At 37.8% G+C, this 27,570-nt stretch overlaps 1 protein-coding gene across 7 annotated transcripts in view; it reads left to right on the plus strand.

Moving 5' to 3' along the window:
* Positions 1-27,031, plus strand: part of Nbeal1 (neurobeachin-like 1) — a 164,708-nt gene extending 137,677 nt beyond the window's left edge. For 6 of the 7 annotated variants that reach the window (XM_087569002.1, XM_087569005.1, XM_087569000.1 and 3 more), the window contains 10 exons: positions 1,076-1,192; positions 6,500-6,589; positions 9,737-9,846; positions 10,420-10,592; positions 12,052-12,146; positions 19,166-19,282; positions 19,644-19,805; positions 20,430-20,578; positions 21,711-21,846; positions 23,777-27,031. In XM_087569002.1, the coding sequence (XP_087425128.1) occupies positions 1,076-1,192; positions 6,500-6,589; positions 9,737-9,846; positions 10,420-10,592; positions 12,052-12,146; positions 19,166-19,282; positions 19,644-19,805; positions 20,430-20,578; positions 21,711-21,846; positions 23,777-23,878 (1,251 nt within the window). In that variant the 3' untranslated portion in view covers positions 23,879-27,031. The remainder of the gene's footprint in view (positions 1-1,075; positions 1,193-6,499; positions 6,590-9,736; positions 9,847-10,419; positions 10,593-12,051; positions 12,147-19,165; positions 19,283-19,643; positions 19,806-20,429; positions 20,579-21,710; positions 21,847-23,776) is intronic. The other variant, XR_015629593.1, reaches the window with a different exon arrangement.
* The last annotated feature ends 539 nt before the right edge of the window (positions 27,032-27,570 follow it).

A 27,570-nucleotide genomic window follows, 5' to 3' on the forward strand; every position in this document is an offset into this window, starting at 1 on the left:
TTTGTAGCTCACACTGCCTTGGGACTTTCTGTACCTGGTTCAAACTCAAACTCTTCCTGTCATAGTCTTCTGTGTACTTGGAGAGTCGATATTAGTGATTAAGCGGTACACCTGTAGTGTACATGTCTATAGCTTGATTTTATTGTCTATAATATAATTAATAAAATTAGATTTTACATTTTGATGAGTCTTATTTCAGAAACTAAATATTATACTACATTATAAAGTTTGTTAAATGCTTTATTAATTTTACCAAGTATTTATTAAACATCTGCCAAGCTTGTCATACTTCTTAGTGCTTAAAAATCCAAAAGTGAGGGCTGGAGAGATGGCTCAGTGGTTAAGAGCACTGACTGCTCTTCCAGAGGTCCTGAGTTCAATTCTCAGCAACCACATGATGTCTCACAACCATCTGTAATGGGATCTGATGCCCTCTTCTGGTGTGTCTGAAGAAAGCTACAGTGTACTCATATACATAAAATGAATAAACAATTTTTTTTAAAAAATCCAAAAGTTAATAAAATTCATGGCTACCTTTATGGGGACCTATAGCTAGACCAGTGAGATGTCTCAGTGGGTAAAGGTACCTGCTGCCAATCCTGATGATCTGAGATCAATCTCCCATGTCAACATGGTAGAAGGAAGAGAATTGACTCCTGCAAGTTGTCTGTTGACCTCCATACATGTACTGTGACATATACAGGTTCACATATACACAGAAAATAATAAAATGTTTGTTTTTAAGAGAATTTTAATAGGCTAGCTAGATAAGATTTATCATGAACAGTCAATGACTACTTAAAAGGGGAAAAAAACTAGGAAATTCTGAATAATTGGGGAAAGAGCATGAAAAAAAATCCTTCTGACCTGGATATTTAGGAGTGCTATCAGTAAGAAAAGCTTTAAAGTAAATTGAGATGTCCACAGAAAAGGGTGAATGCTGGGGGATTAGACTCAGCCTGGAGTTGCTAACAGTGCATCACGTGCATTCTATTGTATCATAGTCCACCATGTCGAGTGAATACAGACATGCTTTCATGTAACTCTGAAATTCTTTCTTAAAATTATTTTGAAGGAACCACACCCTCCAAGACTATCAGCAGAAGAAGCCATTCAAAAGCAGACCAAAACAGAAATTTCAACCCTAAACCTCTTTCAACACCTCCCTGAACTGAAGTCATTTTTTATAGAGGTAATAACCCAACTTGGTAATATTAGAGACCTTTCTTCAATTTTTTATATTTCAATTATTTTGTGTGTTTGTGTACATGTGTACATGTATGTGCAGGTGTGCTTTTTCCATGCCTATAGTTGGACGGTTATTTGGTGTGTGTGAAAAGCCAAAGGTCACTTTCCAGGATCTTCATTTGTTGCTCTTTCCACCTTATTTTTTAAAGGCAAAGTCTCTGACTAAACCAAAACCTTGCAGTTCTGGCTAAGCTGGCTGGCCAGAGAGTCCCAGGCAGCTTCACCTCTTACCATCTATCTTCCCGCTCCCAGTGCTGGGGTTATAGGTGCGAGCTGCCCCACTCCTAGGTCCTGGGGATCCTAATACAGTTTACTAACTAAATCATCTCCCCACTCCAATTTATTCCATTTTAATGGAAGAAAATGTTGTAATATATTTTAGAACAGTTATGTGTACTTGTGTGCTCCTGAATGAGTTTATGTGCATCATACATGCAGGTGCCTGGGGAGACTAGACGAAGTGTGCTCCTGGAACTAGAGTTACAGGTGGCTATGAGCTGCCTGATCTGGGTGCTGGAATTCAAACCTGCATCCTCTGCAAGAGCTCTTAACCACCAAGCCAACTCTCCAGCCCCAGACTTGGCTTTTTAAACTACTTTTGTTGTAAGCTTTTCTTTGCTGTTAAGTGGTATTCTGAACTCTTTTTCTTAGCTTGTTTTCTCAACAAGTAGGAACAAATAATTTAGAGTACTTCTTATGGGCAGGACATGGTATACATGTCTTTAATCCCTGCACTTGGGAGGCAGAGGCAAGTGGATCTCTTTAATTCAAGGCCAGCTGGTCTACATAGAGTATTCTAGGCCAGCAAGGATTACATAGTAAGACTCAATTTCTTGTAACAGTTGAAATGCTGTGCAGAGTGGTGATATTTAATAGCTTTTAATTATGTCTGTTCATCTATAAAATTTGTCCCAACACATGAGATTATTAATTGATAGTGTTGGAAGGAATAGTCAAGTAAAATAGTAGTTAATGCTATACTTGAAAGAGTACCCTTGTAACCAGGCTTCTACTTAATTTATTGGGTTCTTTTTCCTACCACCCTTCTTCACCCTTATTCTGTCCTTCCAGCTCCCAACACTAGGTCAGAGAGAAAGGAGGATAGAGAGTAAAGGGGATGTCAGTCTAGTTAGATTACTTCCTGCTGATTTGAGTTCCTTGGGGCAAGTCCAATTTCTTCTGTTGACAAACAGCAACCAACAGCATCCAGACAGCACCAGCATCAGCAGGAGGAGCAGCAGCCGGCTACCTGTCTCAGGGCTCTGGCATTCATATATATCTTCTCAAGAGGCCCCAGAATTACAAATGTAAACTATCTTCAGCTGGCAGAATCACACCCCTGCCAGAGCGTGAGACAAATCATAGTCAGCTGCTTTGGACAATCTGAAGTAGCTCTGTATCCCACACCTAGGATCTAAAAAAAAAATTCACATAATTTGATTTTTAAAAAAACCAAATTCTTACTACGTACCCTTAAATTTCACTTAAAAATCCATATATATACATATTAAAATGCTATGAATATTTCACAATGAGATTGTAAAATACATGAATACTTTTAAATTTAATATTGACACAATATTCTTTGGAAAAATGCTAAAAAGTTAATATGTTCATAATAATTTAGAAACTTGCATAAAACAAGCAGTCTCTCATGCAATATATTAGAAGCTGGCAAACTTCAAGGATTAGACTTCAAGGATTAGTAATTTCGTCAGTAAACTTAGATAAGATTGATATAGGATACATATATAGTCATGTTTAGCTTACTTACCATCTGCAGAATAGGCAGTGAGCTAAATTTGTTCTACAGGTTGTAGTTTACAAAATCCTGTGTTTCTGAGGTCTAGAATACCATGACTTTTTCTCCAGTAAAGTTGCACTGTATTTTAGTATAGGTGTATTTTTACATATTCTTGTGCATACAAATTAATCTCTTTCCTAAAATATTGACTGAAATTTTCAGTGTTTAAAGTACTACAATGTTGGCCTTTTTCTAAAAGTAATTTAACCTTCAACTTAGAACACACAGAAACAGTGCTCAAGAATGATATCCAAGGACTGGCAAAATTATTTACTGGATACAGTATTTGCTATAGAAGCTTGAGGACCTGAGTTCAAATCCCCATGCAGTCAGGCATGACTGTGTATGCCTGTGTCCCCATAGTTGAGGAGCAGAGACAGATAGCCACAAGAACTCACTGACCAACCAGACTCACTGAAATAGTGAAAGACCATTTCTGTATTAAAGGAATAAGAAGATAGTAGAAGACACCCAATATTCTGTAGTCTCCAAATACGTGTGCACAGAACATTACCACATCTATGCACAACACACACATACACACACACACACACACACACACAGAGATAGAGAGAGAGAGAGAAAGAGAGAGAGGGAGGGAGGGAGGGAGGGAGAGAGAGGGAGAGAGGAAGAGAGAGGAAGAGAGAAGAAAAACAAAAGGGAAATGACAGTTTAGTCTCAGGAGGTTAAGGGTCTTCAAGACCCCACCCTCTGGTTCAGTGAAATCTTCAAAAGAAATCTTCAAAAGAATGTACTTGTTTTAGATTCAGAGCTAAGTGTTTTGTTTTGTAGTGAAGCAATAGAAAGAAATATCTACAAAGGGGAAAAGGCACATGGGGAAAAATCTAGAGGAAGTCAGATACAAATATTCTAGAATTTGTTCTTAGTGAGAGTTACCTAGTACATGCTTAATTCTGCCAAAAATGAAATGGGAAAACAACTTTTGTCTACCAGGGAAGCTCATTAGCAACACAGTGTCTAAGGCTATTATTATTGGCTGGTCACATTTAACCCTGCCTTCCAAATACTAAAATACCAAACTCCAGAAGAAATGCCGGGGTTCAGCATGATTTACCTTGTTTACACAGGCAGAAGTGTAATGAGTGACTGTTACCACAAAGGGAAAGTGAACACTTGGAACTGTGTGCTTCCCAAGGGCTCTGCTACTTCTAGTTCCTCCCAGCTACCCCTCCCCCAATTTGGATCTATTCCCTTTTTGTCTTTTGTTAGAAAATAACTAAACTTTTAAAGGATAATAATAAAATATAGTAAGAAAAACGAACACAGTGGAATTGAACAAAACAAATAGAAGGAAAAGAACCCAAGAGAAGGCAAAGAAACAGAGACCCAGAGGTTCATACACCCACAAATTTAATAAAAACACTAGGTGGAAGCCATGGTACATATGCAGAGTACCTCATGCAGACCCATCAGGCCGTGTGTACTGCCTCGGTCTCTGAGTCCCTGTGTGCTGTACCATGTTGACTCACAGGGCCTTGTACTGCTGTCCTCCATCCCCTCTGGCTCTTACACTCTTCCCACCTCATCATCTACAGGGTTTTCTCCGCCCTAAGAGTAGGGATTGATGGGGATGTTGCATTTAGGGCTGAATGACCAAGGCATCTCACATTGTATAATATCTTGCTGTGGGGGTCTCTGCTGCAGAAGAAGCCTCTCTGGTGACTGAGTAAGGAACTGATAATGAGTTTTGCAAAAGCATTAGGAGTCATTTTATTTATTTATTTTTTAAGGAACGTAGTGTTTTGTTTTACCGTAGGCCTCTGTGCTATCTAGTCTCAGGCTCTTGGTCACCCAAGCACTATTGGATAGGGGTTCTATCTCCTGCAGTAGGCCTTAAGTCAAATCAGATACTGTTAGTAAATGTAAGCCATTGGAGGTAGGCTTACATTTTTTTTTCTTTTTTCTTTTTTTTTTTGTGGGGGTGGTGGGGTGGGGTGGGGTGATGTCTTAAAGTTTTTCTAAGAGACTTTTTCTCATACAAGTCTTTACTGTGTGGTTAGATTTACCACAAGGTATTTTATAGTATTTGACTCTATTGTAAAAGGTGTTGTTTCCCTGATTTCCTTCTTAGTCCATTTGTCGTTTGTATATAGCAGGCCTACTGATTTTTCTGAGTAAATTTTGTGTCCAACTATTTTGCTGAAAGTGTTCATCAGCCATAGGAATTTTCCTATATGGAATTCATTGTATCATTTATGCACACTGTCATATCATCTACAAATAAAGATACTTTGATTTATTCCTTTCCAGTTTGCATTCCTTTGTTCTCCTTCAGTTGTCTTACTGCTCTATGTAAGACATCAAGTAATATATTGAATGGTTACAGAGGAAATGGACAACTTTGCCTTGCATCTGATTTTGGTAGAATTGCTTTGAGTTTCTCTCCATTTAAGTTAATGTTGGCCTTTCAGGGAACTGCCTCTGTAATGTTAATTATATCATCTCTCCAGGACATTTATCATGAAATGGATGTTGGATTTCGTCAAAGACCTTTTCTGCTTCTAGTGAGACGAACATGTGCTTTTTGTCTTTCAATCTGTTTATATGGTAGATTACATTTATCAAGTTATATATGTTTAACTATCCCCAAATCACTTGATTGTGGTAGATGATTTTTAAGTGTTCTTGGATTTGGCTTGCAAATATTTTATTGATAACTTTTGCTTCTATGTACATAAGGAAATCTGGTCTATCTCGTTGTTGCAGTTTTTTATGTGGTCTTGGTATCATGGTAATTGTGGCCTCATAAACTGAATTGGGCAAAGCTCCTTCTGTTTCTATTTTGTAGAACAATTTGAATGGTATTGGCATTAGTTCTTCTTTGAAGGTCTAGTAGAATTCTGCACTAAAGCTACCTGGCTTTAGTATGTTCCTATGGTTCTCTGGATTTCTTCAATGTCTATTGTTATGTCTGTTCCCCTTTCATTTTTAATTTTGTTAATTTGGATATTCTCTCTCTGCCTTTTTGTTAATTTGGATAAGAGATTTTCTCAGGGGTTGGGGATTTAGCTCAGTGGTAGAGCGCTTGCCTAGCAAGGATTCTCCTGTAAGTTATAAACAACTTTCTCACTTAGCTTATTCTAAGCACGTACATCCGTATTATGTTTGTGTCAGTATAGGAAGGGGCAAAGAAAAATTCTAAATCTCTATATTTTTAGTGATTTCTGGTCCTTGGCATTTACATCTGCTCACAAACAGAGTATTGGAACAGATGGTGATAAGTTTTAGATGATTCAATTGTGCTAGCTACTCAAACATGGTGTGTAATCCCTTTCCCACATTTTATAGTAAATTATTACATGATCAGGTAGAATAAAGTAAAGTTTTATAGGGGTCATCCTTGTTTTTAAAAAAAATTTCACTAATTTGTATGTAATAAATATGACCCAAACCAGCCATTAACCATCTTTTTTTTTTTTTAAACAGGGAATTAGTGATGGTATTCCACTATTAAAGGCCATCATCCCTAGAAATCAATCTCGTTCTTTTATGTCTCAAGGCAGCCCTGAGTTACTGGTAAGTTGATGTACACCTGTTTCATACTGCTATGTCTGTATTCATTAGTTTACCAAAAAGGAATAAATGGAGAAATATTTCACTTACATCTTAAAAATTGAATATGTATGTATGTATGTATGTATGTATGTATGTATGTATGTATGTTTGAACTTATGCACATGCCAGCCTGCATCTAGAGGGCAGAGGACCACAGTGAGTTGATTCTCCTTTTCCACCATGTGATAGGAATTGAGTTTGGGTCCTCTGTACTGGTGGCACTTGCCTTATCCCTCTAAGCTATTTCATTGACCCCATAATAAATTTTTTAAAAAAAATTTTAATTTCATGTGCATTGGAGTTTTGTCTGCATGTATGACTATGTGAGGGTGTCAAAGCCTCTGGAACTGGAGTTACAGACAGTTGTGAGCTGCCATGTGGTTGCTGGGATTGAACTCAGGTCCTCTGGAAGAGCAGCCAGGGCTCTTAACCCACTGATGATCTTTCCAGTCCCAATAATAAACATTTAAAAAGAATTTTTTAAAACATATTTTATGTGTGTGGATGTTTTACTTGTTTGATGTGTACCACATTCATGCCTGGTTCCTGCAGAGATCAGAAAAGAGTACCAGATCTTCTGGAATTATAGATGGTTCTGAACTGCCATGGGGGGTGTCAGGATCCAAACCTAAGTCTTCTGGAAAAGCAGCCAGTACTCTTAACTACTGAGTCACCTTTCCGCCCCTAAAAGAGTATGTTTAAAGTAATCAAGTAATCTACCCCGTGGTAGTACTGCAGCCTCACCTGTGTGACGTGGACACACTAAAATAGCTAGGAAATATCACCATACAGTACTAACGATGATCAAAACTAATACAGATTTTTTTTTAATTAACTTGAGTATTTCTTATTTACATTTCGAGTGTTATTCCCTTTCCCGGTTTCCGGGCCAACATCTCCCAACCCCTCCCCCTCCCCTTCTTTATGGGTGTTCCCCTCCCCATCTTCCCCCCCATTGCCACCCTCCCCCCAACAATCACGTTCACTGGGGGTTCAGTCTTAGCAGGACCCAGGGCTTACCCTTACACTGATGATCTTACTAGGATATTCAATGCTACCTATGAGGTCAGAGTCCAGGGTCAGTCCATGTATAGTCTTTAGGTAGTGGCTTAATCCCTGGAAGCTCTGGTTGCTTGGCATTGTTGTACTTTTGGGGTCTCGAGCCCCTTCAAGCTCTTCCAGTTCTTTCTCTGATTCCTTCAATAGGGGACCTATTCTCAGTTCAGTGGTTTGCTGCTGGCATTCGCCTCTATATTTGCTGTATTCTGGCTGTGTCTCTCAGGAGCGATCTACATCCGGCTCCTGTCGGTCTGCACTTCTTTGCTTCATCCATCTTGTCTAATTGGGTGGCTGTATATGTATGGGCCACATGTGGGGCAGGCTCTGAATGGGTGTTCCTTCAGTCTCTGTTTTAATCTTTGCCTCTCCCTTCCCTGCCAAGGGTATTCTTTTTCCTCATTTAAAGAAGGAGTGAAGCATTCACATTTTGATCATCCGTCTTGAGTTTCGTTTGTTCTAGGGATCTAGGGTAATTCAAGCATTTGGGCTAATAGCCACTTATCAATGAGTGCATACCATGTATGTCTTTCTGTGATTGGGTTAGCTCACTCAGGATGATATTTTCCAGTTCCAACCATTTGCCTACGAATTTCATAAACTCGTTGTTTTTGATAGCTGAGTAATATTCCATTGTGTAGATGTACCACATTTTCTGTATCCATTCCTCTGTTGAAGGGCATCTGGGTTCTTTCCATTTTCTGGCTATTATAAATAAGGCTGCGATGAACATAGTGGAGCACGTGTCTCTTTTATATGTTGAGGCATCTTTTGGGTATATGCCCAAGAGAGGTATAGCTGGATCCTCAGGCAGTTCAATGTCCAATTTTCTGAGGAACCTCCAGACTGATTTCCAGAATGGTTTTACCAGTCTGCAATCCCACCAACAATGGAGGAGTATTCTTATTTCTCCACATCCTCGCCAGCATCTGCTGTCACCTGAGTTTTTGATCTTAGCCAATCGCACTGGTGTGAGGTGAAATCTCAGGGTTGTTTTGATTTGCATTTCCCTTATGACTAAAGATGTTGAACATTTCTTTAGGTGTTTCTCAGCCATTCGGCATTCCTCAGCTGTGAATTCTTTGTTTAGCTCCGAACCCCATTTTTTAATAGGGTTATTTGTTTCCCTGCGGTCTAACTTCTTGAGTTCTTTGTATATTTTGGATATAAGGCCTCTATCTGTTGTAGGATTGGTAAAGATCTTTTCCCAATCTGTTGGTTGCCGTTTTGTCCTAACCACAGTGTCCTTTGCCTTACAGAAGCTTTGCAGTTTTATGAGATCCCATTTGTCGATTCTTAATACAGATTTTATTAAGAGAGCACATCCTAGGGCATTTCACTGAGTAGGAATGAGTTTTAAATGAATTGATATTTATCTACCCAATATCCTTGTGCAGTAGAAGCTCTTATTTCCCTTTTATAGGTAAGAGATTAAATCTCAGGAGTACAAATCCCCAGATCACAAAGCTAGCAAGCAGGGATCTGAGACCTTGGCACAGGAGCTAAGCCTAGGTTTGTCGTTGTAATTTTGTAACTGATGCGTGATAAAATGTGCTGTAGCACAGTGAACAGAGATGGCATAGCACTGGTCGTAGTTCTCACTGGCAAGACACTGTAGTTTTCCACTTTAAAATCTATACTTTTTTAAGTTTTCCAAATCTGAGGATGGGTAGCCTGTTGTTCTATAATTGAGGGAGTAAAAACTTTTTTAAAATCAAGTACATCCTTCAGGGAATTATCACTTCCGGTACATTGTAGCAGTTTGTAAACTCTACTGATTTGGTCTAAGTAATGTTTATTTCATATTTTTATGGCAAAAGTTAACCTTATTAACACTAACCACCTGAGAAATTAAGAGGGAAAATAATTTGTTAAAGAAGACAACTCTTCTTACAATAAGCTGTAAACAGGCTTTCCACTTGAATTACTCAAGATTTGGCTTCATAAGTCTTACAGTATCCCTAAATGTTAGATGTCAAAATCTGTGAGCATCTGGTTATGCTTAGCCACATTCTTTAATCTTTTATTTCAATTTCATATATTCTTTTTCAGATAACAGTAAGCATGAATTATGTTATTGGAACCCATGGATGGCTACCATATGACCGAAATATTTCTAACTACTTCACATTCATCAAAGATCAAACTGTGACAAACCCAAAGTAAGTAATTAAACATTTAATGCAGAACAGATGATTTTTTTTTGTGTGTTTATTTGTTTATTGTTTTTTTCGAGATAGGGCTTTTCTGTATATCACTGTGTAGACCAGGCTGGCCTCGAAATTGAGAGATCCATCTGCCTTTCTGCCTCCCGAGTGCTGGGATTAAAGGCATGCGCCCTGACTGCCCAGTGATTCTCTTCTTTCCCACTTCCCCTCCCCTCTGTTTTTAAGTCATACCCTGACAGTATTCAGACATTACCAGATTTCTATTATAACATATATAGAATATAATATTACTTTGGGAATGGTAAATTGCCATATTATTCTTTACCACTCACAAATTATCTTTATTTGGTTTGTTGTTGTTCTCAGACAGGATCTCATTGTATAACCCTCTCTGGCCTGGAACTCAGGCTGGAGACCAGACTGGCCTCAAACTAACAGTGATCTACCTGCCTTCTGAGTGCTGGGATTAAGCAGTGTGTCATCATCCCTGGCTGAGAGATGTTTTGTAATTGATAATAACCTAATGGATCTCTGAAGGCAAAGTCTAAAATTCAGTTGTATTTACAGAGCTCAGCGTGCCTTGAGTGGTCCTTTTGCCCCAGGACTGGAGATCACTTCCAAACTGTTTGCAGTGTCACACGATGCAAAGTTGCTCTTCAGTGCTGGGCACTGGGATAACAGTATCCAAGTAATGTCACTTACCAAAGGCAAACTTGTCTCTCATAACATCAGGCATATAGGTAAGAATTAATTTTCAGTTCCTTTTATTGTATAAAGTGACATATGTTCCTGATAGGAATAAGTATCGTATAAATTTATAAGTACTGTATAAATTAAATATACTTTCATATTACATGAAAAGATATTAAACCAAGTTTTATTTTTAATTTGGATTGTAGACATGACAATGTTGTGGCCATATAATAAAATTTGTCATTAATAGACAAGACTTTTTTTTAATCTTTATTAACGTGAGTATTTCTTATTTACATTTCGATTGTTATTCCCCTTCCCGGTTTCCAGGCCAACATCCCCTAACCCCTCCCCCCCCTTCTATATGGGCTTCCCCTCCCCATCCTCCCCCCATTACCGCCCTCCCCCCAACAATCACGTTCACTAGGTGTTCAGTCTTGGCAGGACCAAGGGCTTCCCCTTCCACTGGTGCTCTTACTAGGCTATTCATTGCTACCTATGAGGTTGGAGCCCAGGGTCAGTCCATGTATAGTCTTTGGGTAGTAGCTTACAGACAAGACATTATTAACAGTAAAGTATGAGGGATAAAATTGTTGAACATATATTAACTTGGTACAACTTTGTATTTCAGGTCTTGGTATAAGAATAAAAATTTTTTTTCTTTCAATAAACCTGTTAAGTTAGGGTAACTGAGGCTGCTGTTGATTCTGTACACGTGATTTCTAAGGTATTACTTAGTGTAGCTATTTCAGGGCCATTCTGGAACTTTTTTTTTAATGTTATGAATTTGCAGCATAATATGTACTGTCTTTCTTATTCATTTACTTTATGTGTTTAAGTGTTTTGCATACTTTTTTTGTGCACCACATTTTTTTGTGCAGTGCCTGCTGGGGTTAGAAGATGTCATCAGATCCCCCAAGACTGGATTTACAGATAGTTGTGACCTTCCGTGTAGGTGCTTAGAATCAAACCTGTGTTCTCTGGAAGAGACTCCTATAAAATCCAGCCCCTGTACTATTTTTCTTAAGCATACATTTCATAAAATAGTAATTTTCCATTGGAGGAGAATGTGACTAGGGTGAGGGAGTGGAAAACAGCAAAATTACCTATGGGTCCATCCTCAGTTCTCTGCACAATGCTAGCAAACCTCTGTCAGTGCATCACAGATCACCCAGAATGAATGGTCTCAATGACAGCTCTCCAGATGACTGGCCCGTGAATGTCCTGTTACTGTCACCTCATATTTTTAAATACATTTAATTATTCATTGAGGTGGGCACACACATGTGCACATGGAGGTTAGAGGACTACTTGTAGGAATCAGGTCTCTGCTGCTATGTATGTCTAAAGCGATTAAGTGCAGATCACTAGTCTTGGCAGCAGGATCCTTTACTGAACCATCCTGCCAGCCCTAGCTTAGTAATAATTTGAACATTAACTGAAATTGCCCTTAAAATTCTGTTCTGTCAGAGCATATCCATCTTATTTTATTTTTTCTTCAAACAGATATTGTGACTTGCTTAGCTACAGATTACTGTGGAATACACTTGATTTCTGGTTCCAGGGACACTACATGCATGATATGGCAAATAACACAACAGGTAATAACCGCACATTTTATGGTCTTGGACTGGGGTAACAAGTTTTTCTCAGGCAGTAAATGACATTTTGAACTTTTTTGTATTGTGTTTTCTGAGTTCTGCCCTATCTTGAATACCATTCTTTTCTAGGTTTGTTGCCTGATTCATGGCTTTATCTCTAATAGTTACCAAAAATTACTCCTCACCAGTTTCTCTAGAAAAGTAATTGTGTTAACATAATAACATTTCCTCCTATCCTGTCTGGTGGAACTTTAGAAGTTACATATGTCCAGAAGGCCCTCCTCTTTACTACTTTCCTATCATGACATTGGTTTAGAGAGGGTTTTTTATTGCAATAGTTGATAAGTTTTCTACCCTGCTAGCAGGCTGTCTAGCACCCATATCTCCTCTGCTTCTTACGCCACAGCATTAATAGCTTAGTGTTCATAAGGCTTCATCTGTGACTCAGTGGGAACCAAGAATGGCGTACCCATCCAACTGAGTGCTTTTCTATGCCCTCGACTCTTTTCTGTTTACCTACTTTTACATGTACCAGTGTTTTTGCTTTGGTAACACCATGCTTGTTTAGGCAGATTTCTCTTTTGTGCTCCTTTTACTACAAGTGTTCCTACAGATTCTTTTAGATGAGTGTTTATTTTTTTTATCTGAACTTTTAGCCAGAGGGCTCAGTGGATAAAGTTCTTGCTGTGCAAGCATGAGGCCCTCGGTCAGATCTTCACCCATGTAAAAGCAGGCATATGAGTTCCTGTAACTCTCACACTGGGGCAGGAAGCAGACTCAGGAGAATCCCAGCAGCACAGGGCCAGCCAGCCCAGTGGAATGACAAGCTTCAGGTTCACTGAGACACTGTCTTAAACAATGAAAGAAGAGAAGCAATTGAAGATATCCTGACAACAGCCCCTAGTTTCCACACATCTGTGCACAAGCAAGAGCACCCCTCGCCACACACATACACTACACACTTTTCACACAAAACCTGTTCTCTTCTAGTCTGTGGTAGTCCTACTGAAAATTGTTCTTAACTGGGCATAGTGAGTAATTACCAAAAGCACAAGGCCTGAGATTTTAATTTAATTACACCATTTCTTCTCTTCCCTTTCATCTTTCAGACCTTCCCATATAACCCTTCCACTATCCTTCAAATTTCATGGCCTCTTTTTTCGTTAGTCATTATTGTATGTGTTTATGTATTTACCTATACATATATATATTCCTAAATATAACCTGTCGAGTCCATATCATGTTACTTGTATGCACGCTTTAAGAATCGACTTTTGGTACTAGATCCTGGGAAGTCCCACCTCTCTCAGCTTTATTCAGTGCCTGTTGGCTGTTGCTTGTTAGCATCCCATCCGTTTGGCATGCTCATCATCGTCATCCTTGTTCAGTCAGGTCTGGGCAGATGCGCTGGTGAGACTGTATGGGCGTAGGAGACAGTCTCACAGCAAACTGGCTGACCCTATGGCTCTTACACTCTTTCTGCCCATCCTTTGCCATGATCACTGAGCCTTGGAGGCGGAGTTGTTTTATAGATGTTTTTTATTGAGGCTGAGCTCCATCCACAGTTGTGTGATTTAATCAGTTGTAATTCTTTTACAGAGGACTCCATCTATCACAAGGAGAAATTTTTTTTTTTTTTTGGTTCTTTTTTTTGGAGCTGGGGACCGAACCCAGGGCCTTGCACTTCCTAGGCAAGCGCTCTACCACTGAGCTAAATCCCCAACCCCAGAAATTTTCTTGATAAGGGGTAAAAACTACACTCCTCTGTGGGTATAAGGACAAATGTTTACAGAGTGCTGTTAGGGATGATCCTGGTTTAGTTAGTTATGGTTGTAGACTCTTCTCCAATCACTCTCAGAAGGCCTGAGCTTTTTTTTTTTTCCCTATTGAAATCTAAAATTTTCTCGAAAACTAATTGTTTGGGGTTATCAAAACAGCATCTCACTTTTAAAAAGTAATATATTCATTCAAGTAACAAAGAGGGGGGGGGGACCCAAACCACCTCTACAAGCTGGGAAGACAGACTGTCCTGCCGTGACTCACTGCTGAAGACAACAGTGTGTTGTATCTCCAGCATATGCACACTCAATGGGGTGTGAGTGACGGGGACGCCCTAGGATTTACATGTTTACATGCTTCAGATCGCTGACAACTTTGCACATGATGGCAATTCTCCCAACTCCAATAGACAAACAACCCAGAGACTTGTATTTGTCAGACATTAAACACAGTGCAGCCTAGGCCTCCCACTCCCACTCTGTGATTATTTGCACATACAAAATGCACACCACTTCTTTAAATATTGACTCCCTGATGTCTTCTTTCTGTCTCTACCCTCACTTTATGTTCCCTTTAACCTAGAGAAGTGACTCTGGCATTGCAGGTCATTCACACTGCTATTATTTTCTACCACTTTATCTGTAGTCATAAATTTTATGATAAGTAAACAAAAAACCTTTTAGGCAGGTAGAAGTATTTACAAGATTTTATAGATGAATCATCTATTATAAGGAGAGTCAAATATTTAGACTTCTGACTTTGTTTAGTCAGTATGTTAGAAAGTCTCATGTCACATAAAATATACAGAATCCTCTGGAACATAGGAATTGTATAACCACAAGGACTAAGTAATGCTCCCACTTCTTTGCATCAGTATACTAAAGTGTGATTCTGGGTATTGCATTAGTGAATTGAATCACCGTGATCTGGAATAGCCTAGCAGCATGTTCCCTTGCATTCACTAACTCGCTTTCTGGGGAGGGAGTGGGTTTCAGCTCACTCATTCCAAACAGGAAAGGTTACTTCATCTGAGGAGGCCTTTTAAGGGCTTAGGTGTTATCCGTGTGGATTGCCTGTCCACTGAACCTTGAGTTACTACTCAGCCTACAACTTTGGGTTCTACTCTGCCACTATCCTTATCTTTAGTGTTCTGGGACAGAATCCTACAGTCTTCTGAACGCTTTGCCTAAACTAAAACCCACTGTTAAACCAGCTGTCTCCTTTCTCCACTTTCTTTATTCTTTCTTTTCTTCTCTCATTCTTCTCAAAGAAATCATTTTAGATTTCTTTGTTTTATATTAATGCAAATGACTGTTTTGTTTCCATGTATGTAGGTGCACCTCATGCATGGCTAATGCCCACAGAGGTCAAAAGAGGGTGTCAGATTTCCTGGAGGTGCAGTTACAGCCATTATGTGGTTGCTGGGTCCTCTACAAGAACAAATGCTTCTAACTTATGAGCCATTCTCCAGCCCTTTCCTTATGTTTCCTTCCAGTTGTTTCCTAAACTGACCTGCAAGCTGGTTGGAGTTGTGCTCACATCTGTACAAATCCAGTCTGCCTATTATATTACATACATGCCCTCGTTGTGCAGGGGATACTGAAACAGTCATCAAAGCTAATTCTGGGTGGTGTAAGGCCAACTTACTGGATTAACTTTTTGATAACATGCCACCAGAAAGAAAACCCCTTCCAGAAACATATGTTATTTATCCCTTATAAACAACTAAAGTCAAGAGAGAGGGGGGGAAGGGGTTGGGGATTTAGCTCAGTGGTAGAGCGCTTGGGCCCTGGGTTTGGTCCCCAGCTTTGGGAAAAAGAAAAAGAAAAAAAAGAGGGGGGGTGGAGAGAGAGAGAGAAGAACAAAGAAAGAGCCTCCAGAACTGTGTTCTGTTCATATTTTATAGATTATAAGTATGACCCACCTACTCAAAGATGACCTGAAAGACTCTGCTGCCTCAGTCACCAGACCCCACTCTTACCACTCCTCCTATTCCCCTCCCCTCTTTTTCTTTTACCCTCTTCTTCCTCTTCCTCTTCCTCTTCCTCTCCCATCCTGTACCTCCTCCTAACTCAAATCCCTGGATGTTTGTACTGAGATTGCCAAGAACAGAGGTTCAACGACAAAGATCAGAACCTGGCTAATTTCTCTGATACGTATTGTGATTAAAAAGTACATTTTAGTAAGCTACTGTAATTTGGGGACTATCTATATTTGCAAAATGACACAACCAATTCTCATGGAATTGAGTAGTTAACTAAATTTAAAAGGCCTGGGCTGTATGGTAACTTCAAGACCAGTCTGATTTATATAGCAAGATTCTTTCTCAAAAAAATCATAGGAAGAAAAATTAACATAAGAAAGAGTATTTAATTAGTAAATTTCTGTGTTGACATTTTTATAATTGTCATGTAGAAATACAAATGCCTTTTCATTATTTGTCTCACACCTTTTTAATGTCTTTGGATAACCCCTTAATCACTTTATTTACATTTGTGTTCTGTACTACACTATACTTCATCTCTTACTGAGTTTCACTACTGTGAAGGAAAGTTGTGATGTGATTGATGTATGGTTATTTTATTTTCTCTAACTTTACAACATATTTGAACTCATACTTACTGACATTCTTAGATTTTCTGACCCTAAGGTGGCTATAGCATCATGTGATCTAGAAATAATGGTGACTTTCCCTATTTTCCAATCTATCATTTTACTTGCTTATCCTATTACAATTATTAGCTAATGCAGTGGAGTAAAAACAATGATACTGGGCTGGAGAGATGGCTCAGTGGTTAAGAGCACTGACTGCTCTTCCAGAGGTCCTGAGTTCAATTCCCAGCAACCACGTGGTGGCTCACAACCATCTGTAATGGGATCCGATGCCCTCTTCTGGTGTGTCTGAAGACAGCTACAGTGTACATATATAAATAAAATAAATACATAAAATCTTTAAAAAAAATTGAAAATCCTGCCTTATGTATAATTTTTGTTGAAAATGACTTTACAATTTAGTTCTTTGATGCAGTATTTTCTGTCAGTTTTTATCAGTATTATATTTTGTTTCTAGTTATTTTATCCTACCTTTTGGTAAGTTAATTTTAATGAAATTTCAAACTTATTTGCTCCTTTTGCTATAACATCCTCAGTGTCTGTGCCCTTTCAGCATCTTTATTTTTCTTATCTATTTACATGTGGGGAGCACTTCCTGTTCCACTGAGTGCTTCCATGTGTGTCTTCTAACAGCAGTGATTTTCTTTTTAATTTTTTATTATGTTTATCTATTCACTTGTGTGTGCATGCCATGGTGCATATGTAGAGGTCAAAAGACAGCTTTTGGACGGGGGTGGGGGTTTGGGGGTGTCAGTCCTCTTCTACCATGGGCGATTCTGGGACCAAACTTAGAGAATCAGCCTTGGTGGCAAACACCTTTACCCACTGGTCCATCTTGACAGCCCTAACAGTTGTTCTTACCACCACAGTGCAGTTGCTGAAATGAACTTGTATACATTTGTACGGCGCTATTCCTCATCTATAGTTTGTGTTCTCATTTTGTTGGTATTATGAGTAATGTCCTCTGTAATTGTCTTTCTATGGTTACTCTTAGTGTTTTCTTTTCTTTTTCTAAATACAGTTAAGAAATTTCTTAGTTTTGAACTGCCTTGAATTCATATAATAAATTAGCATTACTCATTTTTATTGTTACTACATTTTGCTATTTTATTTTATTTGCTAATTCTATAATTTTTGTTTTACTTTTTTAAAATAAGGGCTCACATTTTTGTTTTGTCATTACCACATTTAATATTTGGATATTCAACTTTTATTAAATGAATGTAAAAAGTGTTTCTTCTTTTACTTGAATTGTAAAGCTTTTCTGTTACATCAATTGCATGATACAGGAATGGCCTGATTTGTAAACATTAAATAAGGTGAAGTGTGTAGGGAAATCAAATGCATCACAAGAAGTGCTCACAGGGGAATTTATGCTTGTAATATTAAAAACAAAGTTTCTAGACAGACCTGTCTAGAATAACTATGAATAAAACAGTGTGACACACAGCTGACATTTCCTCAAATAAAATGTAAACATACACAAATAGGTTTAAAGAAAAAGACATTCTAGAGAAATTTTCTTCAACAAATTTGTCTTATTAGCCTGCAGTTTCATCCTGTGTAGAAGCTGAGGCAGGAGCATCACAAAGTCAAGGCTTGCCTGGATACAGAGTGATCGTTTTAAGTCAACTTGAGTAACTTGGTAATGCTTTTGTTGCAAAAATTATTGTTTTAAAGGCTGAGTATATAGCTTAATAGTAGAGCATCTGCCTAATAAGTGGTTGAAGCACCATTGGTGATGGTGCACACATTTCTAGCAAGAGGATTTCTGGGACTCAGTGGCTTGCCAGGCTATGTGAAAAACAGCTCCAGATTCAGTGAGAAACCCTGTCTCAAGGGAGTAAAGCCAAGAGCAGTAAAGCGAGCTACTGTGCATGTGTACACACACTGTTAAGAAAAAGAGTGGTAGCTATAGAAATGAAAGGCCGGGCTAGAGAGGGTTCAGTGACCAACACTGCTGCTTTTCCCGAGACCCCGGTACTCTCATCAGACGGCTCCCAGCTCCTGTAGCTCTAGCCCTGGAGGACCCAGTGCCCTCTTCTGGCCTCCACAGGCATTCACACAGACACAACATGTAAATAAAGTAATGAAAACAAAATTTTAAAAATTAAAAGCAGGGTTGGGGATTTAGCTCAGTGGTAGAGTGCTTGCCTAGCAATCGCAAGGCCCTGGGTTCGGTCCCCAGCTCCAAAAAAAAGAAAAAAGAAAAAAAGAAAAAAAATTAAAAGCAAATCAGAATAAATATAATTGAGGTCCCTAAAATTCAAACTCTAGATCCTAGATCCCAGGAAGTATTCAGATATATAAAATGTTTAGTTGAATTTAAGGAAGAATAAATTTGTAGACTAAGAGCAAATAACTTGGAACAATTAATCTAAAATGTCAGCATTGATACCATTCAGTTTAATTGTGAAGTTCAAAAGACAGAATAAATTCAAGAATCCACAGAAGACTGAGTGTTGGTGGCCTCAGTGGTTATAACTGCCTGTCATATTGCTTTGTTAAGAGAAAGTATATAATATAAATTTTGATATAAAACAAATAAACAAAAACCAGCAAGAGGCTTAGATGGAAAGATAAATAGCAGGAAACCATTCACCTTCACTTTTCCTTTTTAATTGTAGGGAGGCACTCCTGTGGGCTTAGCACCTAAACCTTTTCAAATCCTCTATGGACACACTGATGAGATACTGAGTGTGGGTATCAGCACTGAACTCGACATGGCAGTATCAGGGTCAAGGGTAAGAGTTTGTTTTTAAGAAATAACACTCTTTCTATAAATTGAATAGCAATGTTTGTGTTTGAAGTTTCTTGTATGGAAATAGGGAAATTTTTTATAGTAAGCATTGTTAAAGTAATGTATAAAGAGTGAACTTAAAGGGAGTTAATTGTATTTAGGGACCTTATTGGCCTTTCGAGTTTAAGAAGATAGCACTTAACAAGATAAGTACTTCTGAGGTTGCAAGATTAGGGTCTTTCCTGAAACATACATGTCCTTGGTGTAACAGTTGTTTCCTCGATTTCTTTCCCACATTGTTTATCGGCCACTTTGCCGTCTGCCTTGTTGTTTTCTGTTTCATCTCTGGTCTCTCCTGTGTGTAGGATGGCAGTGTGATTATACATACCATTCAGAAAGGGCAGTACTTGAGAACCTTACGACCACCTTGTGAGAGTTCCCTGTTCTTGACCATTCCCAGTTTGGCCATATCCTGGGAAGGACACATTGTCGTCTATTCCAGCTTGGAAGAAAAGTCCACCCTCAAGGTATACAGCCCTTCTCTACAGAGGCAGCTTGTACTCTCTTATGAGCCAGTTACTCCTTACTCACCATTAGACTTTTGCCACATTCATTCTTATTTTATTTTATATTTTATTTCAGAGATTTCTGTTGACCTATTTTATACATGATTTCAAATGTAATTTCTTAGAGCTAAGGATATAACTCTATTAGAAGACTGCTTGCTTTGCAAGCCTAAGGCCCTAGATTTAATCCCCAGTTCCACAAACAAAACTTCTAAGCTTTGATTATAAGGGATGTCATGAACTTTAATCGCAAACATAAGTTCTTTTGTGGGCAAGACAGTAAAAAATAAACTTGAACTTTATATATTTATTTCCTTATAATAGTAAAGCTTTTAAGTAGCAAGAGCATCTTTTTTTAGAAATGTGAAATATCTTTAAACTGGAAAATATTTTAACTTTTTAATTTAACTCTTACTTGTTTTTTAGCAATATGGCTTTAAGTCCATCGGATATTGTCATACTTTTTTTTTAAATATAGCCATGTTTTTATTCTAAAAATCTTAACTAATTATGTTACAGTTTTAATTGACAATATAAAAACTCAGCTTTTATTCACGATTCTTAATGTTTCCTAATTCTTTATAGGATAAGAACCTGTTACATGTGTTTTCTATAAATGGAAAATATCTTGGGTCTCAAGTCCTGAGTGAACAAATATCAGACATGTGCATAGTTGGAGAACACATTATCACTGGCAGCTTACAAGGGCTACTGTCTGTAAGAGAGCTCCACAGGTAAGTGTGAAAGTGGTCTGTTACCGAAGAAGAGGATGGTCGGGAAAATGATTTAGTAGGTAAACGTACTTGCTCCATAATATGAGGATGTGGGTTCGAATTCCCAGCACACACATAAAAACCAGATGCAGAGTCATAGTGAAAGCATCTGTAATCCCTGTGTTCCTAGAAGCTTGTGGGCTAGCTTATCTGGCAGATAATGGACAAGCAACAGGTGACCTTGTCTTATAAAAGATCGAAGGTGAAGACAAGCACCTGATATTGTCCTTTGACCTCCTTGTACACCAGGCATGCACACACCTGCAAGTCACACAAGGAAAGAAGAGGCAGCCTGATCTGACCATGGCTGGAATATGTCTGTGGTATCAGCCCTTGGGACTCCGTCCCTACCCCAGTGGATACTGTTCCTTATTTTTCCTCTCACATCCTGCTCTTCAGAGTCTAGCGCTAACAAGAAGACTCACAAATTAGAAAAACCAATGGATTCATAGAGAGAGAGAGAGCAAGAGAGATATCAGACAGACTGGGATGGGGGTGGGGAGAAGCATATAGATTATATGTATGAAGTAATATTATATAGTATGTCTATCGTATGGAGTATCAGACAAAGCAAATAGCACTGTTTTGTTAACCACAAAGATTCACACATGTGCACTTTTTGAGCTTTGGGGCCTTTTTATTCACTTTTCACTTATCAGTCAACAAGATAAAAACAATAAAAGAGCTTATATTCTCAGTATTGTGATGCTTGAGTATAAAATGGACCTTGAAGGGCTTAAGACTTTTTAGAAGTTGTCTGTCAAGATGGCACATTCAGATCTATACTCAGGAGTCTGATTGTGAGTTCAAAGTCAGCTATCTCCAACGAAAGAGAGAAGTAGTGTGTGCAGGAAGAGCTTAAAGCTGAATAATCAGAGGAGTCTTATTGAAGAATTAATAAGATTGGAAATGGAGAGCAACGTAAGGAAACTATGAGAGGATGAGCTATAATTGGAGTACAGTCGTGTATGCCTGTAAATCTGACGTGTGTAAAGTTGGAATGAGGAACTAGGTGATCAAGTCCCCATCCACATATAAATTCCTGTGTATCCGTCCTGTGTGCATGTAACTGTCTGCTTTTTATCTCTTCCAGCCTGAAGCTCAGCATCGCTCCATTAGCCATGCGATTACCTATCCACTGTGTTTCCATAACCAAAGAACACAGCCACATTCTCGTTGGCTTAGAAGATGGCAAGTTGATTGTAGTGGGTGTCGGCAAACCAGCCGAGGTAAAACTCCACATCATGTTCTTCCGTATTGTTGTGGGCTCCTTTGGTCCTTTATTCTAGGCGATTCAGAAGTCTCCATTATGGATAACATGAAATGTAAATTTGACTTTTCAGAAAAAAATCAAAGTATAAAGTTGTTAGTATTTATACTGTGGGGTTGGGGATTTAGCTCAGTGGTAGAGCACTTACTTGCCTAGCAAGTGCAAGGCCCTGGGTTCAGTCCCCAGCTCCAGAAAAAAAAAAAAAAAAAAAAAAAGCAAAACATAGTATTTATACTGTGACATAATTGAAAGCATGCTTGTGGATTGGTCTTTGTATTACTGTGTGAATAAGAAAATTATTTTACTCCAAATCAAGACTCAAGAGGACTCTGTGAATTTGCAGTGTAAAAACCCTTGTAAAAAATAAAATATAGGTTTCATTAGTGAGACTAATTTGATTTAACAGATACCAAGCAGGACTATAAAAAGCCATTTTCTTAAAACTACAAATATTTCATATTCACATGCTTATTTTCAGTGAGTTTACTCTAATGATAAATTTCCTTGTTCAATAGTCTTTTGTAGATACGACATTTGTTCATCAGAAAACATAACAGCTCTAACCCAGTAATCTAGTCATTGTATGTTTTTTGATACATTCTTAGCTTTTTTGGAGAAACATAATATGGTATCTGCAGGTGGTTTTTTTGAGAGAAGAAATTGAGTGTGGTAGAGCTTACTTATAATCCTAGTGCTTGAAGGTTTGGGTGCTAGACTGGTCTACATAGTAAGTTCTAGGCAAGTCAGGGCTACATAGCAAGATCCATTCTACAAACAACCACAGAGGAAGGCTGGAGAGAGATCCCAGCACAGACATAGCGCCTTAGAACCATTTGTAGCTCCAGTTCTAAGAGTACCACCACTGCTTCTGACCTTCACAGGCATGAAGCATGTGGTACATATACATGGATAAGCAAAGACTTGTTTATATAACATAAATTTTAAAACATGTTTCCATTCAACATTGTGTTTCTTGAGAGTTTTCTGAATCATGCCCACCTTTCCCCGCTATTGTGATAATTACATAGAACCTCTCCTCAGACTTTGAGTACACACCTGCAGTCCCTGTTGGTTGGAGGCTAAGGTCTAAGAATCACAAGTTGAAGGTCTGCCCAGCAACAGGGTGAATTCAAGACCAGGCCAAGCAAATAATGAGACCACCTTGAAATAAAAGTGCAAAAACGGCAAGGGATGTGCTTGAGTATTTGCTTAACAAGGAGAGGCCTTGAGTTTAATCTCTCCTATTGCAATAAAGAAATAGCTTTTGTTGTTAATCAAGACTCTTTTTCGCCCTGGAAAGATGGCTCAGTGGTTAAGAGCACTGACTGCTTTTCCAGAAGTCATAAGTTCAAATCCCAGCAACCACATGGTGGCTCACAACCATCTATAATGGGATCTGATGCGCTCTTCTGGTGTGTTTAAAGAGAGTGATAGTGTACGCACATAAAGAAAGAAAGAAAAAGAGAGAGACAGAGACAGAGAGATAGACAGAAAGAAAGAGAGAAGAAAGAAGGAAAGAAAGAAAGAAAAAGAAAGGAAGGAAGGAAGGAAGGAAGGAAGAAAAGAACCTCAGGTTGGAGAGATGGCTCAGTGGTTAAGAGCACTGACTGCTCTTCTAGAGGTCCTGAGTTCAAATCCCAGAAACCACATGGTGGCTCACAACCGTCTGTAATGGGATCTGATGTCCTCTTCTGGTGCGTCTGAAGACAGACACAGTGTACTTATATATAATAAATAAATAAATCTTAAGAGTCTTTTTAACATGTTAGCGATTTTGCTACCAAAACCTGTTATGCCCTTTATAAACTCAGTATTTTACAGGCTGATTTCATATATTCTTATTTTTTCCTTAACGTCTATTCGTCCTTTCTCTGAATTATCTTAAACAGATGCGATCGGGCCAGCTTTCTCGAAAATTGTGGGGCTCTAGCAAGCGGCTCAGCCAGATTTCAGCTGGAGAAACGGAATATAATACTCAAGATTTCAAGTGATTGTTCCTTCCACCTTCTGCGATGGAGAACTCAGCTTCACTTACTGTTTTGTCACTTTAGCTGCATCTCTCCACTCTGAAAGTCTTTAATGGTTTTATCTGAAAAATGGATTACCACGGTTTGATATTGGAGGACGTGCCTGTAACACAGAATGCTTAAGAGGCTGAGGCAGGTGGATCTTAAGTTCAAGGCCAGCCTGTGCTACATAGCAAGGCCTTATCTCATAGAAGGTTGTTGTCTTAAGTCCATTTTTAAAGTTTTGTCAACATGAGTCTAGTTTTATTAAACAGTACTAAAATTCAATTGAGAAAATACATTTGATTTGATTTAATAATTTGATTAAATAATTCCTAAGTTATTAAATCCATTTAAAGAACAGACTTGTAATATTTTACTTTTAGGTTGAATTCCTGTAATCTAAGTAGCAAAATTCAAGATATTTCTAATAAAGTAGTTGTATAGATAATAGAGAGTTGAGAGATGTGGCTTTTTTTTTTTTTTTTTTTTTTTTTTTGGTTCTTTTTTTTCCGGAGCTGGGGACCGATCCCAGGGCCTTGCGCTTCCTAGGTAAGCGCTCTACCACTGAGCTAAATCCCCAGCCCCGAGATGTGGCTTTTCATGTGTTCTTTAGATAATCATTTTTGTGTTTACTGACCATTACATTAAAAACATCAGTTTACTCATGAAGCTCCTGGTTAAGGAAATAAACCTTTAGACATTTGTTTACCATTGAATTTTCAGAAGTTTCAATTCTGCACAATTAGATTAAATATAAACATTGGAATAGTACAGTGGTTCATTTCCCTACCCCTAATACTTAATATATTACAAATAAAATGTATTGAATTGCCACAAAAGTTGAATAGGAAAAAGAAAAACTAGAGATAACTTTTACAAATGTACTTCATTAATAGTATACTTAAGCAAAAAAAAAAAAAAATGCTAGTTGTAGCTTTGGCCAGCCTGTCCTGTGAGTAGCATTTGCAGCACAATTTACATCTATGAAATCAAATTTTTGTGCGTTTGTCTTTGTTAAACAAACACTGTATGTACTCTCTTTGTATTTAAGTATTTTTACCCTGATGATTATGAGTTAAAAGTAATGCCCTAAAAAGGTCATAGTTGATAGAAATAATATGGCATAATTTAATGTCATTTAGATAAGGTAGTATTGTGCAAAATCCTTTTTCTTGCTTTTATTTATATGTGTGTGTATGTATGTACACACATACACATATACACACACAACTTACACAACTGTTAGGATGATAGCTAATTTTACTATAGTTTATTAAATATTATATTTAAATTTTTAAGTAAAAAGCTGATTGATTAATTTGGAATTCAAAATGATTTTGTTTTTGTAAAATTGACTTTGAGTTAGATTAGAGAAGTTTTACAACTAGCAATATTGATAATTAGATTCCACAGGCTTTGGGAAAATCTGTCAATCTCTGAAGTTGTATAGAAATTTATAGTTGACTTTATTTTCAGAAAAGAACTATTACATGGCTTTCTTAATGATCTATGGGCAACAAAAAATGACTTTACTATAGTAGCCTTTAAAAATTATACTTTTTTTAAAAATTCTGGTAGCCATAGATTTCCTTATACCTAGTGTCTTTTCAGTTGAATCTTAAAAAACTTTTGATTTTCCATTTTCTCTCTCAAGTTGACCACAATATCTAGTGGCCTTTTCTCCATAATTCAAAAAAAAGTGTTTTTAAAAATTTAGAAATAAAAAATTATGTTTAGGGAAATTTTCCAATATTTTGTTATGTTGTGAGTCAGAATTAGTAGAACACTGCAAAAATCACTGTCTACTTAGTTCAGTTATCTGATGTAGGAGGAAATAGCTGTGTTTTAGATATATCACATTACAATCAGCTGGCACAAAAAAAAAGAATTTGTGTAAATGTAAAGACTTCCCTTTTGAGAAGGAAGTATCCCAAGCCAGTAGAGATGGTTATGCTATATGAAGCATGGCTTCTGTTCCTTTCCCTCCCCACCCTTCAGGCACTACAACCAAGATGCAGTCAGTCAAGGCTCTGTCCACCCTGAAATTGTTACGGAGAGTTCAAGTCAGAACCAACATGAGTGCTTTTTCTTAATTTGAAAATTAGTGATTTAGGAATAGGGGTATCATTCTACAGTAGAATACTTGTCTTTATTGTCTAGATTCTAGGTTTGCTCCCTCACATGGGTGAGAGAGATGAGTAGAGGGAAGAGAGACAAGAAAACCCAAGAGGCAGACACTAACTGACTGACTCTAAATCAAGACTTGATAAGGTCTTCTTTTGGCAATTTATGCATGCTTTCCTCGTTTTGAAGTCACTTAATATTGGATTTATGGATTTTTTTTACTTAAGAATTGTAAAACCTTTGATAATCTAAGAAAAAAAAAACCCTAATTATATGGTGTTTGACTGCTGCCTTTTGGTGGGATTTCTTTATACCATGAATACGAAGCTTTGCTCAGTTTCATAGAGATCTGACCCAAACTAACACTAGATGTTAAATGGAAAATCATGCCTGATAATTGGGGGTTTTTCTAAAAAATATAAACCATAAATGTGGTATGAAAATACTAGGAATATTCTTGAAGAAAAAACCTTTGTATTAAAACAAGCAAATACAATGGAACTATTATCTGAGTGATATACTCCTCATATATAAACTGTAGATCATAACAGTAAAAATCACTAGATAATATCACTGGGAAGGTGTACTTTGACAGATCAGAATGTAGATGTTATCCTTAGGAATTTCCGTAAGGTATAGTGGAAGAAATTATTAGCATACAGATTGATAACTGAATATTTTGGTTAATGAGTATAAATTCTCAGCTTGGTTGCTTTGAGTGTCAGTTCATCTTTTCAGAACTTTTCTTCTGCTTTTGTTTCTTGAGAGAGGAATCATGAATATAAAACTCTCAGTATCTTGTAATGAGAGCTTTATTCTCAGACAGTGACCTGACTTTTGGAAAGGGAGGTCAGTAGAAATTGGTGGTGGTTGTGTGTGCCTGTGTGTGTGTGCGTGTGTGTGTGTGTGTGTGCGTGTGTGTGTGTATGTGTTTGTGTGTGTACATTTATATAACTGCTGAATATACTTAGAGAGCAGAGCCATGAGTATTATGTCATTGCTTAAGTAAAATTGAAGAAGAAAAGGAAGAACGAACAGAGCATGAAGGTCAGGGAACTGCAAATACAGAGTGGCAGTAAGTCTTTGCTAGCCAGTGTCACCTGTGAAAAAGTTTCTATTGGTTCCCTTTAAGTCACAGTGCATTTCTTTGTAGGAGAAAAACATTTGCAGAGTTGTAAGCCTGCTTTTTCTTTTTTCCTTGTAGATATATCAGATTATTTTTTCAAAGAACAGATACTGACATGCATGCTACTGGAGGAATAAATATGCCCACAGAATTAGAATTTAGACTTGAGGATTTGAGAATGGTCTCTTAATCTTAGCCTCTTTGTATTTGTTTTGAAATAGGTTAAAAAAATTAGGCTGAGTACCTGTTTTGTTTGGTGATGATAGAGGCAAGGCATGTGCCTGGAAATATAACATTTTTACAAAAGATACATCTAAGGAAAGGTTTTAATTGAATATTGAGAGGTTAGTTTCTTTAAAATATTTCTATTTATAAAGTCAGTAGCCTCATCTTTGCCTCCTTTTCAGTAGAAGCATGTGAGTAC

The sequence above is a fragment of the Rattus norvegicus genome, chromosome 9 (assembly GCF_021556685.1).
Source record: "Rattus norvegicus strain SHRSP/BbbUtx chromosome 9, alternate assembly SHRSP_T2T, whole genome shotgun sequence".
NCBI classification, from domain to species: domain Eukaryota; kingdom Metazoa; phylum Chordata; class Mammalia; order Rodentia; family Muridae; genus Rattus; species Rattus norvegicus.